Below are 19436 nucleotides of genomic sequence, written 5' to 3'. Positions count from 1 at the left end.
AATGATTGGTTGATTCAGGTGATGGGCTTGGTTTGATTAAGGATGGAGAGCACATATAAAGAAAGTCACGTGCGGAGGGGGGACGGCGGGAAAATCGGGGGACCTCCTCATGGGTCTGCTCCTGGGCCTGGCCAAGGCAGCTATTAACAGGTTCAGGCAGCAAGCCATGCAGGAGGTCGTTCGACCTGACTGTCTGGCTCTCTTCTGAGGTTACATTCGTGCTCGGCTGTCCCTGGAGAGGAAGCATGCAGTGTCCGCTGGTCCCCTTAAGGCCTTCCATGACCAGTGGGTGCCATAGGAGCTGCAGTGCATCTTCAGCCCTGGGAACAACATTTTGGTTTGCTTTGATATTACATCTCTTTTTACAGTGCCCCTTTAAGGGGCTGTCAATTAGTTAATTAGTTTATTTATTTTATTGTTTTTCATAAATGTATAAAAAAAGTGATGTGCAGAGGGGTACACGGGCAAATTGGAGGGCCTCCTCACGGGTCTGGCTCCTGGACCAGGCTAAGGTGGCCATTAATAGGTCTGGGCAGTTGACCTGACCTGACCTAACAGTGGGCAGTTGAGGGAGTAGTCCAGCCCAGCTGTCTGCCCCCCTTCCGTGGCTATGCTTGCAGGCCAGGTGTCCCTGGTGAGGGAGCACATGGTGTCCACTGGTACACTTGAGGCCTTCCATGACCGTTGGGCCCCACAGGGGCTGGGGTGCATCATCAGCCCCAGAAATAACATTTTAATTTGATTTGCAAAGTTTCCTTTAAAAGTTTTGCCATTTTGTTACACTGCCCCTTTAAAGGGCTGTGAATGAATTAATTAGTTAATTTGTCCACTTGTTTATTTTTATTGATACTCAAAAGTAGTATAAAGAAAGTAGTGTGTTGAGGTGAGGACGGGGGTGCAGGAAAATCAGAGGGCCTCCTCATGAATCTGCTCCTGGACCTGGCCAAAGTAGCATTGACAGGTCTAGGTAGCAGGCCGTGGAGGGGGTCATTAGGCTGTGTGCCTCTCTTCCACAGCTACGTTCAGGCCCAGGTGTTCCTGGACAGGGAGCATGTGGTGTCCACCAGTACACTTGAGGCCTTCTGATACCAGTGGGCACCACGGGGGCTGGAATGCATCATCTCTCCCTACAATAACATTTTAGTTTGATTTGATCAATTTCCGTTGAAGTTTTGTTTTTGTTACAGTGCCTCTTTAAGTAATAGTTCTTTGGCTTTTCTTAGTTAATTAGTTATTGAGTTACATTTGTTATGCTCAAAAGAGTATTAAGAGAGTCAGCTGAGATACCATGTAGATAGCTAGAGGCAGAAATCTGTAATTCTACATCATGTGAATAAATCTAATCTCAAGGAAAAGATCTGCGTCTTGATCCATACTTCATCATCTGGCTTGGATCCATTTAACATTGAGTCACTTAAGGAATTAAGAAAAATAACCAAAAGCTTGGTCAAAGGTTTTAAGGAGCGCCTTAAAGGAGAAGGGAAGTACAAAGGCGGAGAGGTTTAGGCAGGGAACTCCAGAGCTCAGGGCGAAGGCAGCTGAAAACATGGCAGCCAACAGTGCAGCGATTAAAATGGATGTGCAAATGGTCAGAATTGGAGGAGGTTTTCTGACTGAGTCTTCTGTCGGGCTGGCTGGGGGAGTTTACAAGGTAAGGAACAGAGACTATGGGGGGGTTTGTATACAAAGATGAGAACTTTAAAATAAAAAAGATTTACTCAATTAGGAGCCAATGTAGGTCATCAAGCAGAGGGGTGAGCTCTGTTTTGTGACAGGTCAGCCATAAGAGTATTGGAATAACCAAGTCTATGGATAAAAAAAAGGATCGGTGAAGGTTTCAACAGAAAATGAGTTTAGGTAGGGGCAGAGTTGGGGACATTCCAGATGTGGTCTTGGTTATGGTGCGAATGTATGATCGGAAGCTCAGTTCAAGGTCAAATGTGACAACAAGCTTGCGGATAGTCTGGTTCAGCATCAAACAGTTGCCAGGGAGAGGGATAGAATCGCTGGCTAAGAAACTGATGCAGTAGGGGGGGGACCAAAGACAATCATTTTGATTTTCCCAATTTTTAGTTGGAAAAAATATTGGCATAGCCATCTAAATACTACTGTGCATTTATAGGTGAACATGAAAAAAACAGATGTAATAGAATAAAGAAATGTTACATATGGAAAGGATTATATTTCTTGAATGGTCAATAGTGACCTGCTCACAAAATTAAGTGTGCTTTAGTTTGGTGGGTTTCTTTCACATTTAGCTATCCATCAGTTACATAAGATTGTTTTTACACATTTTAAGCTAAGGCGAGGTGTGCATAATTCCAAATTTAATTTTTTATCAGTAATATCAGCTATATGAATGACTAGTCTATTGTTTAAAATTGGGGGGTGGGGAGGGTGAAATCAAGCAGCTTATGTTTTTAATTAACGTAACCCTCTGTGAAACAACCTTTCATGTATTATGTAAGCATGTTTGGCTACTGCATTGCATTAGCCAATTTTTGAGGTAGGGAAATCAGGCATTGCGTGGTTGTCAGACAAGGACTGGAACAAAACCAACTGTGATGACCTCCACTGTCCACCAGCCTGGCAACATTTGCTGCTTAGCCTTGCATATTAAAAAAAAAGCACTTGGGCAAAAAAATCAGAACCATATTACCCAAAGAGAGAGAAACTTATCACATTAGAGCTTTTCTGATTATTTCCACCTATTCAAATGAGTTAACTAAATAAAATGAAATCTAAAAGTATAACTGTTTGTTACACAAATGTCAACAATAGCTATAAGACCTAACTAGCAAGAACATAACCGGCAAACCCTGAATGCAACATGGCAAAGTACAGCACAGAACTGGAGACAATTCAATAACAAACACATAAAAGCTCTGGAAACTACAGAGGTTATTCGTTCATTCATCTGCTATGGTTAATATACAATTTTGAAGCAATAAACACAAGTACTTTTACTGGATTCCTTCAAAATAAAAGGCAAATAAGAAATTAACAGTTGTTAATTATTTTGAGCACAAGTTGCCCTCCAATATCTCACCAGGTCAGAGATGAATGTTCAAAAATTCTGGACAACAAAGCACTCCCCAGAGTGGCCAGATCAAAAACACAGTAGAGCTACAAAATCAAGCCTGCACCCCACTATGCCGACACCAGCTTATCGTCAAACTTGCTCGACAGCAATAACTAAAAAGTACTTGTGGTTATTTCTGCCACACTCACCAATCTTACCTGCAGTCCTCTCCGCCTCAAAATACTTGAATCATCCATGATGTCCGTTCAAATTAAATTTTACTGTGTATTCCAACTGCAGACTTGTGTGAATTGCATTAACACTTAGCCTGTTGTCTCTCACATCAGTAGCAATCATCAAGCAAGTACATTGTCCTGTTTGTCACTTGTCAAAGCAGGCAGAGCCACTGTGCTTTCCTAAGGACACCAATATTTTTTTTGAGTTTGTGCAACATAAATCCCTGTCTTTCTGTTTGAAGGCAGTCTGAGCTGCTCAGGAGTTGGTAATCTATCTGTCACCCATGGAGAGGTTGTTTCCTGTTCTAAGTAGCTGAGACATGTGCGGTTCAGACGACGCAGGAATTCATTCACCTATTCATCACCAGCGTAGCTGCCGGGGCTATTTCAATTCTGCAGCTCCTCTGAACTGGCAGTGTTTATATGAATTGCAGACTCGGCAGAAAGCCAACAGTTCTTCTCGTGTGAGAGTTACGGCCACAATCAGTGCCCACTTCAGCATGAGGTCAAACATCTCTCCTTACATGCCAGCCTAATCTGTCTTTTGAATTTACATCTTCCATCATTACAAAAAATCTTTCCTCTCTCTCCAGTCTCAAAGTCAAGCCATAAGGTGAATGCCCAAATGATATTACTAGGATATTTATGAGGCAATCTCACAAAAGTCCCTGGAAGACTGCACCATGATTCATAGGAGTAAAATGCAGCACAAATCCAAAGTGAACAAAGTGTTCAATTTATAAATCTTGCTCCGTTACGGCAGGCATTTGTCCGTTTGTTATGTGACAGATCCAGAGCTCAGTAGCACTTCCTCTCCATCTGCTGTTGAAAGCAACTGAATGCAGTCAGCCAGCCAGCGAGGCAGCCAACCAACCACAGACAGGGCACAGAAATATTTGCATAAATTATACAGTTAGGCATCTCATGCTGCTGAGAAAATCTCCCTTTCCCTTTGGTTCAAAATCACATTGATTCCATACTTATATTGTCACAAGTGTAGTGTAATTTGAAGCTATAACAACAACTTGTTAAATATTTCCCAGAGTTATCATTGTAGCATATCTGAGTAAATAATTATTGTAAATAAAGCCCATAAGAAACCCTTTTGAAATAAAAAAAAAATTCTTTCGAGTTATCAACAGTCACAGATTGCAACTCTTTTGAGTACAATCACAGTTCTTGGTTTCCAGGAGTGGGACATGAACCCACAACCTTCTGATTCAAAGGCGAGGGTGCTATGGACTGAGCCACAGCTGACACCTCAGAAACCCTTTTGAAATAAGTCAAAGTAAACTGCACTTATGTATAATTACTTTTCTGAGGAAACAGCAAATAAAGCCAGTAACCACCTAAGGAGCACCTTTCTTGGTCACCCCAAGTTTCCACTTCCCTAGTTCAAATTGTATTTTAACAAGCTATTTTACTTCAGTTACTTAAACACACAGGAAAGTCCAAGAAGTATTTATTTTGCTCAAGTAGCTCCCCCATTTCAGAGGAAGAGAATAATTTATTTTGATGTTTTGGTGACATTGTCTGACCTAGACCTGTTCCATAGTAACAGCTATGGCAGAACCCCCAAAGAGCCAGACCACCTCCTGACCCAATGAAATCATAATGCAGACTTGGCAGGCAGGATTTTCAACAAGCTACCTAGGTGTAAAGCTGGTATTGCGGATCAACCACTCATTATAGAAACTGCCTAATTTTCATTCTAAATGATTCTCAGTGATAAACTTAGCGATTATTTCCATTGGCAGTTTCCTGGAACAGAAACAGCAGTTACAAGCCCAGGCAAGACGTTCAAAATCTAGCCCCAGAATTTGCAACCCCACCGTAAAACGTGGTGACCCACAAACCATACAGTTCCAGAGCTGTGTGCAAGACAAGTTTTAAGTCGCATCGCTGCTTGTTGTCTCCTAAGGTGCTACTCCAGAATGTACAGAGGCGCATCCCAATGGCCAATGATTGGACTGGAGTGGCCAAATAGCGAGGCAGAGGTGACTGAAGGGTCTCTATCCCAAAACAAAACCTTTGAACGGTAAACAGTGAACTGCAATACATGAAAAAAGTGACCAGATTATTATTTTCTTTTCTAAAATGGAGAATATTTCAAATGAAATGTATTCCTCAAACAACTCCTTTATTCTTTAAGCAGTCTAGGAATACTTTGAAAACAAAATAATCAGTATGAAACCAAATAAACATTGGTAATAGTAGGAATTTGTGCCAAAGGCAGCACAACAATTAAAAGGCACACATATGCTCACAAAATGTTATGACAGTATGATATTACAATAACTCCTTTTGTAGCCAACCAATTATTCACCTAAAATTTTGTGCCCAACATCTATTTAGAATCGTAGCGACAGAATAAGAAAAGTTATTGAAACAAATGTAATATCTTGAGGGGTGGGAAGGGTATAAGAAAAAGAGGGCATGCATAATATTCAAATACTATACAAAAAACTTAACAGGTTAGTACACTATAAACATGTACTAGATGTGGAAATTATTCTGTCTCTAAAATATCAGATATCCCAACATTTGATGTAGTGGCCCCAATTGAACTTTCCTAGTAAAACACACTAAAAATCAAGTTAAGAATCTAGGCAGAAAAAGGCCTTAGAAGAGCCATTTCCTATCCAAAATAGGCATTTACACATATGACATCATTCCTTGGAACACATCCAACATACACATCTGTTTCTCAAACGTACAGTCCTACCACATGACTGACAACACTTTGTTAACCCCTGCCAGGAGGTTAGATGTTTCATTGACTGTGCCCTTGGAGGTTGTGTTACATGTTTAGTTTTTCCTACTCACTTCCTCAAAATCTATTCCAATTTTGCAAATCGTCTGGTGTTTGACTCGAACTGAATGAAAGAAATATTGAGGCAAGCAATAATACTGTTTAAAAAAATAAATCATAAAAACTTTCCAGCTAAGAATACAGGTTTGTGCTGGGGGGTTCTTCCTCCATTCCAAACTTGCTAACATGGCACATCTAAGGATGAAAATAACCTGCCCCCATTTTTCTACCAATTGTGCTCCATATACAAGCCAATGGTAGCTTCATCTAAAATTTAGCATTACCTCTCCCCTTACCCACTGAAGAAATACTTAGCCCCCATAAGGTTAACTCCACTGGTAGCATTAAGTTAATTTCAAATCTTGCAATCTGGTAAGCAGTAGGCGATCATATTATTTCATCCAGTTACAGCTACTTCTAGGTGTACAACAATAATAGAATTGTAACACTTCAATTACACATTTTGCCAAAAGACTGAAGGCTCAAATAAACAGTCGGAAAAATTGGATTCAAATGGAAAAGCAGAGGAATGGAAATATTCTTATTTTGTGGCCAAAACGGTGAAATGAATCGACTTGGTAACTGCCAACCACACTGCTTTTCATGTTTATACTTCTGTGTGGTGCATTGAACTCAGCACTATCTACATTATACCATATGGCCAAGAACCAATGAAATCAGAGTGGACACACAGCCATTTTCTTTCCTTGAAATATTGGTCTTCAAGAATCAATAGCATGTAGTGAAAGCCTGTTCAATAAGAATTTCTTTTTGCAATCAAGAAGCTCCAAACAGCACTACCTTTATCAAAAACAGAAAATGCTGGAAAAACTCAGGTCTAACAGCATCAGTGGAGAGAAAAATAGAGTTAATGTTTTGAGTCCATATAACTCTTCTTCAGAGCTAAAATGAAGTAAAAATGAAGTAAAGAGAAGTTAAAAACTTTTACTTCTGTTTAGATCTGAAGAAGAGTTATACGGACTCGAAACGTTAACTCTGTTTTTCTCTCCACAGATGCTGTTAGGCCTGCTGAGTTTTTCCAGCTTTTTCTGTTTTTGTTTCAGATTTCCAGCATCCTCAGTATTCTGCTTTTAGCAGTACCTCTGTGATGTGATCTCTCTGCTTTCTACATTTTCAAAGCTAAAGTTAATACCAGACTTGCAAGTGCAAAACAGTGCTGCAAAATCTTCATTTAAATTGCTTCACAAAGATAAAGTAGAAACCAAAACTCCAGCTGATCTTGGGTACATAATGTGGTTTTTCAAGTTCTAAAACAATTATATTCTCAAGGATAGGGTTTCATATGAAGTATTCATGGAGATGTAAAACTAAACATTTCATTTCAGTGAAGTGCAGTGTTCTCAGCAACACCTATCACACGTATGAAAAAGATAGCGACCTCAAAATTCTGAGGTGCCCTTTTGCTACAACAATGGTGAAGAAGGGCTTCTGGACCCCCTCCCATGCACCCCCATCCACCCCAAATCTGGACTCATTAATGGATTTTCAGGGCTAGTGGCCCGAGGCTTGCTGGAAAAATGTTTTAAAATGCACATCCTGTCACGATTATGATGTTAGGAGTATAGCTTAAAACACATAGATTTTGCATCCTAGTCCTGTCATGTGATGAGCAACAAAGAAACCAGAACAAATGACTGGATAATAAAATTATACAATTAGCTACAAGAAAATAGATTAACCTACACATTTGAGGTTCCTCTGGGTGGTGAGTGTACTAGTCACGGTTAAGTCAACTGATATCGAAGGGGAAGAAAATGACTGCATAAGATCAGTGTCCAAACGTACCTTCTAACGTGTTGATCAACAATTATCAATGGTATCCGTAGAGATCTTACAGGCCGCATTGCACTGTCTCTAAACTGACAACTGCATAAATGCGGATGGTTAACAGGGATGAAAGGAGAGAGAATGTGAAAAAGTGTTCATCAAAAATTACTGAAATCCAGCAAAGAAAACAAGAGACAGCAAATTTTCTGATTATTTCTGTGAGCACAGATCAACAAGGCGATTGCTGTTTATGATAAATATCTTGACAATGAGTGTGTCTCCAGCTGATGCAATGCACCAAATGTGTTAGCGTAGTGGGTGGTGCTTAGTGGCCAGTCTGCTTGTCACCTCTTGCTTTCAGCTCTCACCGCTGATTAGCAGTATAGCTATTGCGAAAAGAAAGCCGAGTGCGTAAGCCTCTCCCGCCAGTACAAAGCATCTTCATCAGTCGTCTCCTCCTGGCAGCCTACATAAACTCGCTGACCCAGGCTAAAGCACGGGAGCTTGGAGGAGGCCTCATCCCCAGATGTGTGGCATACCAGCCCACCAGTGTATGATCTCACACTGGTGCCCACGAAGCTGACCCCTAGCTATGGATAATTAGCCAGACTGCCTCATGGGTGTCTTGGGAAAGAAGGGAATAAACCCCGACAGAAACTCCAGAGTGGAGTCCCCTAGGCAGTAATGTGTCACCTATCAGACAACTTTCCGGCAACTCCTGCAGCAGGGCTTGTACAGAGTGTACAGGTTTTACCCTTTCCTTCGGACAATACTAGCAATGCCGAGAGGGGGACTCTGATGCTTGGACAAAACAAGGTCTCCGTACTATTTGCCCTGGCTTGCGCCCTAGAGAGGGCACTCCAGTTTCATGGTCTACGTCAGCATAACACTGGAACAAACAGCTATTAGTTACAAGATCTCGTTCAATTGCATAGAGCGTGAGCGCTACGGTTACTTCTGATGGTGGGAGAGATCATCATGTTTCATTGGATAGCTACCACCTACCTCAAGCTGGGCAGCCCCTAGTCAGATAGGTGCTGTCCCGCCATGACCTGCTTGCTTCAACTGGTGCTTGGAGCTTAGAGAGTCATCACTCGATAGACGGGTTTGCTGATCTATGCAACAAGGAAGGGAAACGCAACAAAGCAGACACCAGCTCTGCACAAGATCCCATCTTGTGACAACTTTTCACTGATGACCGTACCCTGGAGGTGCATAGTTCGGAGGACATGCAGTTCATTACGAACCAAATTGCCATGGGTACAATCTATGTCCTTGTCATAAGCCTAAAGAAAACAAAGGCGATGGTATCTGCTCACCCCAGGAAAGAACTTCAACATACCAGGAATCAGACTGACCAATTTTATACTCCAAAGACTAAAAGACCTTGTACTGAAATTATTCTGGGACAACAGCAAAAAGTTATCATTAATCTTCTACATGGAAATGCGTCCTGCATGTTCCCACTAACACATTCAACTGCTTTATAAGTTCCACCCCCAAAACAAGACGTCCATAATGTACACCACACTGCATGACACTATCGCCCACTGTAAAATCCTGAGCACACTCAGACCACCAGCACCGAGGTGATATTGATGAGAGTAAAGCTACATTAGTCAGGGTGCTTTTGGGATGGAAATCTCCAGAAGATCGAAAAAGATCCTTTGCAGAGAGTGCAAACAAAGCAAGTGGAAGCAGCAAAAGCGACATAAGGACAAGCTAAAGCACAGTCTTTAGCTACACATGGAAGTCGCCGTAGTCCCAGAGGACCATAGGCTGCTCTCTCATTAGAGAGAGACGACTGGTGGTGACCAAGGGTCACCACACCTCAGGCAAGGGGTGAGGTTGAGAAGGCCTTCATGGATGACCTCAGCCAGTACGGGAATTGAACCCGCGCTGTAGGCGTCACTCTGCATCACAAACCAGCCATCCAGCCAACTGAACTAACCGACCCCCAATATCAATGTCACCTATACCATAAATCTCTCGACTGATTGCACAAACTGGTGAGCAGCATTCTATGCTTGTGTCAGCTGATATAAGCACCAGCACACACAACTTGCAAAGGAGAAACAGCAGCAGCAGAAAATGAACAGCAGTAGGTATCAAACTCAGTTTGGGGCTGTGAAATGCACAGCAGAATCTGCCTTTCTCATACTAAGCTTAATCATTATAAGTACAGTGGCCAGAATCAATTCTCTTTCCAACACATATCACCCTCGAATACAAATAACAATCACCACTAATGTTGATCTAACTTTAATTTAGAAAGTGCTTATGTAGTAAAACTATAGTACAGTGAGAAAGACTGCCCAATGTCTTTATTTAAAATTACCACTATAGACAAATATGGGAAAAATAAGTCTACTCTGAAAACAGATTGTGTATCACTTTAACATAGCGGAGAACTAGGGGTTTGACTATGTTATTGGGTGATGAATGAATGAATTAAACAGTGTATGTTGATCTAATGCAGTTAACTGCCAGAAAAAAGTACAGAACTTACTACAGATCTAACACAACTGCAAACATTACACTGGTAAAACTACAGTCAATGGATGACTGTAGCCTGTCAGCTTTGTTCCAGTTGTGAGGAAGGCCCTGGTAGCACAATCATAATTACATAACTATTTATATCAACATTTTTCCCCATCTCATTTTCTTCCTTTGCCAATTGCCCTTTGAAAGTAGAAATTAATGATGGGGTATGGATGTACAGCCAGCAACAACTCTCCAATAACTCAACCAAATGGTCAGTGCTTGGATTTTAGCTTGTACAACAGCAGCAGACTCTCAGACCCTGAAATTTGTCCACATCTAACGGCTACATATATACACTTCTAAAAGCATGACAGTCATCACAGGAGAATCCTGCCACTTTTAGCCTCTATTACAGAGGTACTGAGGCAAATATTGTATCTTTATTTCAACCTGGGTACTTGCACTGCTTAGCTATTTCAATGTGATACTGATCCTTCTTGTTCAATGTAGTGCTACAAAATACACTTGACCACTGAGCAATTGAAGACAAACAGGTTTTCTATTAAGTATTTTATGTTCAATTATATAATGGCAAACAAATCTTGAAGCTCCTAATTAGGTCAATTAATTAAACTTAGTATTTAATATCTTCAACGGACAATTAGCTAACCAGACATAAATCATTCTGCAAAGTGGATTACAGGCAATGGAAAGCAATTACACTAAAACATTTTCTTAAACTTTCACAAAATTTACTGTTAACAGTTTGGCTCCACATAAGTGCATGTAGGATGATGGTGCGGGGAGAGGAGCGGGTTGAGTGTGATTAATGCTTTCAAAAAACACCATTTCATTATGGTATCACTTACAATAATTATGAATAGGCACATGGGAAATAACACAAGGGGACAGCACCGAGACAAAAAAATATAGATATTATGTACTCTAGGGGCAAAGCAGTCATCCTAGCATACAATAAAAAATAAACTCTTGAGCTTAGATTGCACAGTTATCCCACTAGACCTTACCATGCATGAAGTAGGCTTGTAGTTCAGAAAACATAACAGCAGATGCACCTGCCTCCTTTCCTAGATCTATAACAGCACTCAGTTTTACAAAGGATAATTGTAGCCAATATAAAGATAGGATCTTGTGGAATTAGAGATGGTCTACTGCTCTGGATTGAAAATCGTTGAATGCCGATAGGCAGAAAATGGTTTGTTGATGTATTCAGATCTACTTGGAGACTGGTTACCAGTTGATCATCTATTCGGCAATCTGAAGCAATGCTTTATATTCCACTTTCCAAAGTCAAAGAGATCATGACAATTTCTAAATTACTTAGTAACCTTAGCACAGTAACAAGAATGTTTACTTAAGCCCTGGAAAAACGGTGGCATCAGATACTGCGCATGTTAAGCCACAATCTGGTTAATAGGGAGTAAGAGCTCACAACAGTGATGTTTATTTACAGATTTCTCTTGTGCTTTGTGCCAGAGTCCAAAATGTAATGTCTCCATCTGAGCTAAATTATATGGTAAGGTGTCAAATAGGTGAGATACTGGAAGAAAGACTTGCATTGATATAGCACCTTTCACAACCACCAGTGTCTCAAAGTACTTGACAGCTAATGAAGTACTTTTGAAGTGCAGTCACTGTTGCAATCTAATGGAACTGCCTGTGAAAAAATCTGAGAAGTACAGAATAAACCTTCAATAGAAATAAAACAGTTCATCAAATTTTAATCATTAATAATTGGCTCATCTGACAAACTTTTCACAGAATGGCACATTTGCGTGTAATGGACACTACATATATTAATACAGACAGAAAGAACATGTACATACATTGCGCTTGTTCGGCTAAACAGAATAAGTGACAGCCATTCACTGACTCATTCCTCAGGGCAATGCCTTGGCCAATCAGGGTCAAGCTACCTGGTTTAAATTTCAAATAATGCTTGGCAGTTAACTGTCAGTCGCCATCAGTGGTGCATTCTCCATGGCAACGTCACTTGCCAACCAATCAGCACTCTGTTCACATACAGTATAAATTGTTGTTTTCCCCTTTTATTGGTATTCTTGTGAGTATCCTGAGGAGTGCAAGATGGAAAGCTTAGACATCTTTTTTCAGCAATACTATTAGATTTCCTGACTCAAAATTTAACTTAGAGCAAAGCCAATCATATTGATAATTTAAGTTGGATAATCATTTACTTCAACATATTTAAGAGCGCAAGAATTGGTAGATAAAAAGTTCCCTCCAAGCCACTCACCATCCTGACTTGGAAATATATCACCTTTCCTTCACTGTCGTTGGGACAAAATCCTGGAACTCACTCCCTACCAGCACTGTGCGTGTACCTGCACCACATGGACTGCAGCAGTTCAAGAAGACATCATAACACCACCTTCTCAAGGGTAACTAGGGATAGGCAATAAATGCTGGCCTAGGCAAGTGACGCCTACATCCCATGAACGATCAAAAAAAAAAAGGGGTGAAGATCCATCGAGTTTGCCTTCTACCATGCTGGTTGTTCATGGCACAATGTTAAGAATTGCTGACTAATCACAGTCTCAATTGAGGCAACAACAGACCTAACAATGACAAGAAAAAGCCCACTGCTGGACAGCTCTGGAACCATAGATCCAAAGTCACCTTTTCTTTTCCAGCATGTTACATCTACCATTAGGTGCATCTCAAATTACACATTACAGTACCCCAAATGGGTATTTCCTGAAAAAACCTATTTAATTTGCATTTGAATGAATCAATTTCTCCATCAGTAACCTGTTCTGCATGATGGCCACTTGTTCACTGAACTACTGTTTCTGCAGATTAGTTTTGAATTTATCCCACATCAGCACAGGCTGCGTTCTTTGGTTTTACTGTGCTGAACAAAGCAAAATAGCTCATCATGGTGAAAATATCCACTTCCTCTAAATTCTAGAAACGGCAATCGTAATCTCTCAACTTGTTCTTTTCCAGTGAGAGCATACCCAATTTATGTAATCAATACTCATAATCCAATCTCTCCATCCCTTCAATCATTCTGGTTGCTCTCTATTAGAAAGACGGAAATTAATGTTAAATTAGCTGGAGGTGTTTGAAGCTGGACAACACCCAGCTCTACCTCTCTTTCATTCCATGGCTTGTCAGACTTCTACCAGTCTTGGATAAATTACACAGTCTCCCCGTTAGTTACTGAGAAAATTAAAGCCATCACCTTCAGCCCTCACCATTAACTTAATTTTCCTGCCACCAATTTCCTGATTTTGTCCCAGAATGAACCTTGCCACCCAATTAAACTTTCAGCTGAGCTTCCGACCTCTTATCCTCTCCATCAAAAAGACTGCCCACTTCCACTTGGACTTCAATCCACCTGAAACCCTCATCCATGCCTTTGTTAACGCGAAACTCAGCCTTTTCAATGCTCCTCTAAAACTCTAATGCCAATATCCTAACCAACACAATGCCGCTCTTCAACCACTCCTGTCCCTGATAATCTGCACTGAATCCTGGTCCCCCAACATCGTCATTTTAAAACAGCCAACCTCATGTTTAAAGGTCTTCAGAGGTATGCCCCTCCCTTTCTCTGTAGCCTCCTCTATCCCAACAATTCCCCCACAGCTCTTCATTTCTTGGGTGTACCCTCCGTCCAATTGCCTTTCCATTGTTAGCCACATGTGCCCATTATTGTGGAATTCCCTTGCTAAACACCTCCATCTCCAATCTTCTCATGTAAAACATTCCTTAAATTCTACCTCTCGGACCAAGCTCTTGGTCAGCACTCCAAATATCTCTTCATTTGGCTTGGCTTAGGTTTCCTTCTGGTCACACTTCTGGATGTTGTTCTATGTTAAAGATACTATGTAGATGCAAGTTAGGAGGTCTTGTGGAGCAGTGGCTAGTGTTCCTGCCTCTGAGCCAGAACTCTAGATCCAAATTCCTATCCCAGGACTTAAAGGCCTACAAAGGTACATGCATAACGTGGCCAAATAGGTCAGGTATCAACGTGCAAATCTTTTCAAAACATGACAATGGCGGGCAGTAAGGGAGGGAGATTTTTGTCCAGCCATGTGATTAAAAAGAAAGCTGGAGCCTCTACCACCACAATCCATAGTTCCAGACTACAATATGCATGTAAAAGTACATGCTGCCACATTGACTCAGACTCCCTGAGTGAATTGTAACACATCACCACCACCAGATGCAAGTTAATGTTGGATAGCATTAATTCTGTTGGGAGGGAAATTGTACAGTGTTTGCATATAGCTTTTCTTTCGGGACAAGGATCTGTTTAATGCCGTAGATTTTCACAACTTGTCACCTTGCAGAAACAGCGAGAATGTGCTTGAAAAACAGCTAAGAAGTTTGAACAGTTGTTAGTCTTGCCCCCTCAAAATGATATTAATAATTTATATTTTCAAAGCTTTTCAGTTTAGTTTCACATAACCTCATATATTCACTTCAGAATTTAGCGATGCTACAGTCAAATTTATCAATTATATTTTGAAGAGGGAATGGGAGTGGGAAGGAGGAGGCAGACAAGAGCACAATGAGAATATCTCACCAAGGACAAAAAAGGGCAAATAAAAAGATTCCTTGCACAGCATCCGCTAACTTAGGGCACAAAAATGTCTATTCTCAATTTTTAACAGCAAATTTTCTCTTGATTCAGTTTCTAGCTTTTTAATGACATTAAACCAAATTGTTAAATAATACTTCAAATGTCATTCATATATACAATTGACTCTGCAATTAACTTGAGGAGGTATGGTGATGCAAAAGGCAAAATGATTCATCAGGATGTTTTCCACCAGAGAGTTACTACAGTACAAGTGCTGATCAAAAAATGAATTGCAAAAATAATTACAGCTCAGTACATAAGAGGGAAAAATTATTTCACAGAAAATATAGCTATAAATCCCTTTGATCTGATATAACATGGACTGTTTGCTAGCAATTTTAAGGTAATCATTTCATTTCCACTGCTGGAACCAACCTTTACATTTTAAAAAATTCTTCACAGGCTATGTGTCGCTGGCAAACCAACATTTATTGCCCATCTCCAATTTCCCTTGAGAAGGTGGTGGTGAGCCACCTTCTTGAACCACTGCAGACCATGTGGTTTAGGTACACCCACAGTGCTGTTAGGGAGTTTCAGGATTTTGACCCAGAAACAAGTGTAGGAATAGCGATGTAGTTTCAGGTCAGGATGGTGTGTGTTTGGAACAAAAAAATAAAAAATACCTGGAAAAACTCAGCAGGTCTGGCAGCATCGGCGGAGAAGAGTTGACGTTTCGAGTCCTCATGATCCTGAGTTTTTCCAGGTATTTTTTATTTTTTGTTTTGGATTTCCAGCATCCGCAGTTTTTTTGTTTTTACATTGGTGTGTGTTTGGAGTTTGCAGCTGGTGATGATTCTGTGCATCTGTTGCCCTTACCCTTCAAGGTGGTAGAGCTCACAGGTTTGGAAGTCATGTTGCTGCAGTGCATCTTGTACACACTGCTGCCACTCTGCACTGCTGGTGAAGAGAGTGAATGTTTAAGGTAGTGAATGTCGGTTCAAGAAAGTGGGCTGCCTTGATCTGGATGATGTTGAGATTCTTGAATTGTTAGGAAAGAGAGATAGTTTAAGTAAGTTATATTTGTATATAGGAATAAACTTTAGCTTTAATGTTTAAGTTTGATTTGTATTTCTGTATCTGGTCAAACTGAGTTTTAGTTTCACTTTAAAAGGTGCCTGCATTTCTAATGAGAGTTTTATGACTTTTTTTTTTGTTCATGGGATGTGGGCATTGCTGGCCAGGCCAGCATTTATTACCCACCCCTAGTTGCCCCCTAGTTCAGAGGGCATTTAAGAGTCAACCACATTCCTGTGGGTCTGGAGTTACATGTAGGCCAGACTTTAATGGATTCAGATTCCACCATCTGCCATGGCAGGTCCCCAGAGCATTACCCTGGCTCTCTGGATTACTCGTCCAGCAATAATACCATTATGCCATCACCTCCCCTGCAGCTAAGTTAAACAAACAAGAGCAGAGAAACTGGGCTGTTGCCTAGCAACAGTGGTCCAGAGAGGCATGTCCCTCCCACAGACAAACACACAGAAGAAACTAGAAACAGCAGCTTGATTTGGAAGCTGTTTGAGTTCAGTTGGTTTTGAAAGTAGCTGCCAGGAGAGACTGGAGCAAAGGGGACAGATAGCCAGTCCCAAGCTAAAGAAAAGACCCCAAAATCCATGGGAGTAGAACAGGAGAATGTTCCAAGCAGACCTTCTGGTCAAAGGAAGGACAGGAACCAAGAAAAGGTCCTGTTCTGTGGAAGTGAAAGGAAGGAGCAGAAGCAAGGCTCCAAGCTTCAAGCTTAAAGGAAGCAGAGTTAAAGCGAGAAGCCAGAAGGTCCAAAGAGACGGTTGAAGGTCTGTAACTCTTTGCATTGGCATGCGAAGCAGTGATGTACTGTTGATGACCAAGTCAGTGAAAGAGAGTGAGTGGAAGACAGTTTGAATGCATGTGGTGACCCAGGGAAGAAGAACATCAAAAGGAAGGTTGAAACCCTGGAGGTGAACCCTTGTGGAAGCCATGTGAGAGAAAGTGTTGGTTTGGGAGAAGATTCCAAGGTGAGGTCTTGGAGAGTAGAGTTTGGAAACCCTTGTGTGAAAGATGGAGTTCGGAGAGACCGGTTGGCTCAGTGTGACAAGTGTCTGGGGGGAGTTGAGGAGAGATCTATAGCATCTGGTTGGGATGTCATCTGTCACTTGGTTTCAGGGTGCGGTGTGTCTGGCCACAGGGTGCCTACTGGTACATGGACTGTGTACTTAGAGTATAAAGTAATTTTTGTAACTTGTGTTGCGTTATCTTTACAAATCTGTAAATGTCTGTAAAGGTATAACTGTGGGTGAAGGCATATTGTAATCTAGTTATTCTTTTCTTGTTTAATAAATGTTTTATTCTTTTGTTATAAGTTCATTAGCTGACTCCAGTGACTCTTTTCAGTAGACCCTCTCCACCCATCTAAACAAACAAATCATTAGTTAGGATCTATCAAACTGGGTTCCATTCTGGGATTAGGCTTGCCCAGGGGTAACCTCAGCTGGGATCATAACATATTGGAGCTTCACTCATCCAGACAAGTGAAGAGTATTCCATCACACTCCTGAATTGTGCCTTGTAGATTGTGGTCATGCTTCAGGGGACAGGGTGGAGTTACTTGCCACAGAATTCCCAGCCTCTGGCCTGCTCCTGCAGCTACAGTATTTGGTCTCGTTAAGTTTCTGGTCAATGGTAACCCCCTCCCCTGCCCCAGGATGTTGATGGTGGGGTATTCAGCAATGATAATGCCACTTAATGTCAAGTGGAGAAGGTTAGATTCTCTCTTGAGATGTCATTGCTTGGCACCTGTGTGGCACGAATGTTAGTTGCCACTTATGAACTAATCCTCAAATGTTGTCTAGGTCTTGCTATATATGGGCATGGACTGTTTCAGTATCTGGGAAATTGTGAATAATACTGAATACTGCACAATCATTAGTGAACAGCCCCGCTTATGACCTTATGATGGAAAAAAGGACATTGATGGAGCAGCTGAAGATGGTTGGACCGAGGACACTTTGCTGAGGAACCCCTGCAGTGATGTCCTGGGACTGAGCTGATTGTCCTCCAACAACCACAACCATCTTCCTTTGCACTAGGTATGACTCCAACCAGTGGAGAGTTTATTTTCCCCCCCAATTCCCATTGACTTCAGTTTTGCTAGGGCTCCTCATTGCCATATGTGGCCAAATGCTGCCTTGATATCAAGGGCAGTCACTCCCACCTGGAGCAAAGCTGTAATGAGGTCAAGAGCTGAGTAGTCCTGGTGTAACCCAAAATGAACATCAGTGAGCAGATTTTAAACCTAAGGTTTTGAAAGGCAGTTTAACCAACACTATTGCTTTGCCAGTACAAAAAGTGTGCAGTGAATTATTTCCAAACAGCAGTGACTTGCACTGCAAATTTCTAACGCCAATTTGTTTCTGAATGTACTTTAAAAATGTTCTGGTGCCCGTTTGAGTTATACTCCAGCATAGAATTGTAGGCAGGTTTCACCTCATTTTTTCTATATAAGCTTTTAATCTCAGCTCATTATCTGGGAAGATGCTCAGTACAAGGAAGATGCTGAACTGGATATTTAGGAAGGAGTTAAACAGAGAATTTAATCAGGCTGAAAGGCAAGTTAACCAACGTCACTCCCATCTTAAACTTCTCTTTCAAACTAACTGGTGCAAAATGGTCTCGCTATAGTTGCCTCCTTCCATTGTCAGCACAGACTGCACATTTGCACATTCATGAGCACTTTAGTGGGCTGCATAGCAGTTGGACTGCACTAGTTGTATAATCTCTTCCCTAAAGCTGACCATGTAGTCATCACTGCTGGAAATGCTCAGAGCCCCTTGCAATGTCAGTATTCTAGTTTGGGCCAGTTTCCCCCATGGTTCAAGTTAACAGGGCAGCCATGCAGCGCACTAATCTCTAGCCATCCAAGTGGTGGCCAGCGCTCTCAGGGAAGCGTTATGGGGCCGTCACACTTAACCAGGGCAGGTTCTTAGTATACCCATGCTAACCAAGTGTCTCTCTCTTTCATCCTGCAGGAGTGGTGCATCAGGAACCTGGTGAACTAGCTGTATGTCTGATGGCCTACAGAGCGCAAAGAAGATGGAGGAAAGAGCGACTGAGGCTCATGGTTGCGCAGAGGCAGAAGCAGCGACCTCAGGAAGAAGGGGCAGCTGGGGCTCCCGCACACACCACCCAAGAGCCACAGCGAGCCGTCGCAGGTCAGCGCTTAGCGACACCCAGGGTCTATAGACGCTACCTTTCATTCCTGCAGATTATCAAGAACCAGTGTTGCCAAAGACTACAAATGTCTAGGGAACAGGTCGCTCACATCTGCCAGTTACTGCAGGATTTGGCGGCACAGGAACATGGAGGGCATCCACCAGTGGTTGTGAAAGTGGCTGCAGTGTTCAGTTTCTACGCCAGTGGCTCCTTTCAGGGCTCCACAGGTGACCTCTGTGGGATCTCTCAAGTGTCCGCCCACAAATGCATCCATGA

The 19436-nt window shown here is 41.7% G+C and overlaps 2 protein-coding genes across 5 annotated transcripts in view; both read right to left on the bottom strand.

Annotated features, from left to right (window-relative positions):
* Nucleotides 1-19436, bottom strand: part of tmem69 (transmembrane protein 69) — a 522919-nt gene that overhangs the window by 276360 nt on the left and 227123 nt on the right. The window lies entirely within an intron of this gene.
* The window catches only part of mast2 (microtubule associated serine/threonine kinase 2), a 544666-nt gene that overhangs the window by 395291 nt on the left and 129939 nt on the right, over nucleotides 1-19436 (bottom strand). Inside the window, exon 1 of one of the 4 annotated variants that reach the window (XM_078561043.1) lies at nucleotides 3241-4061. The exons of the other annotated variants lie outside the window; for them this stretch is intronic. Coding sequence (XP_078417169.1) covers nucleotides 3241-3279 — 39 coding nt within the window. The 5' untranslated portion in view covers nucleotides 3280-4061. Of the gene's footprint in view, nucleotides 1-3240; nucleotides 4062-19436 lie in introns of those variants that run through there. 4 annotated transcript variants of the gene reach the window in all.

This window comes from Cetorhinus maximus, chromosome 17 (assembly GCF_964194155.1).
Source record: "Cetorhinus maximus chromosome 17, sCetMax3.hap1.1, whole genome shotgun sequence".
Lineage (NCBI taxonomy): Eukaryota > Metazoa > Chordata > Chondrichthyes > Lamniformes > Cetorhinidae > Cetorhinus > Cetorhinus maximus.
Note: the sequence above shows the minus strand (reverse complement) of the source record. Positions and strands in the feature narration are given on the sequence as shown.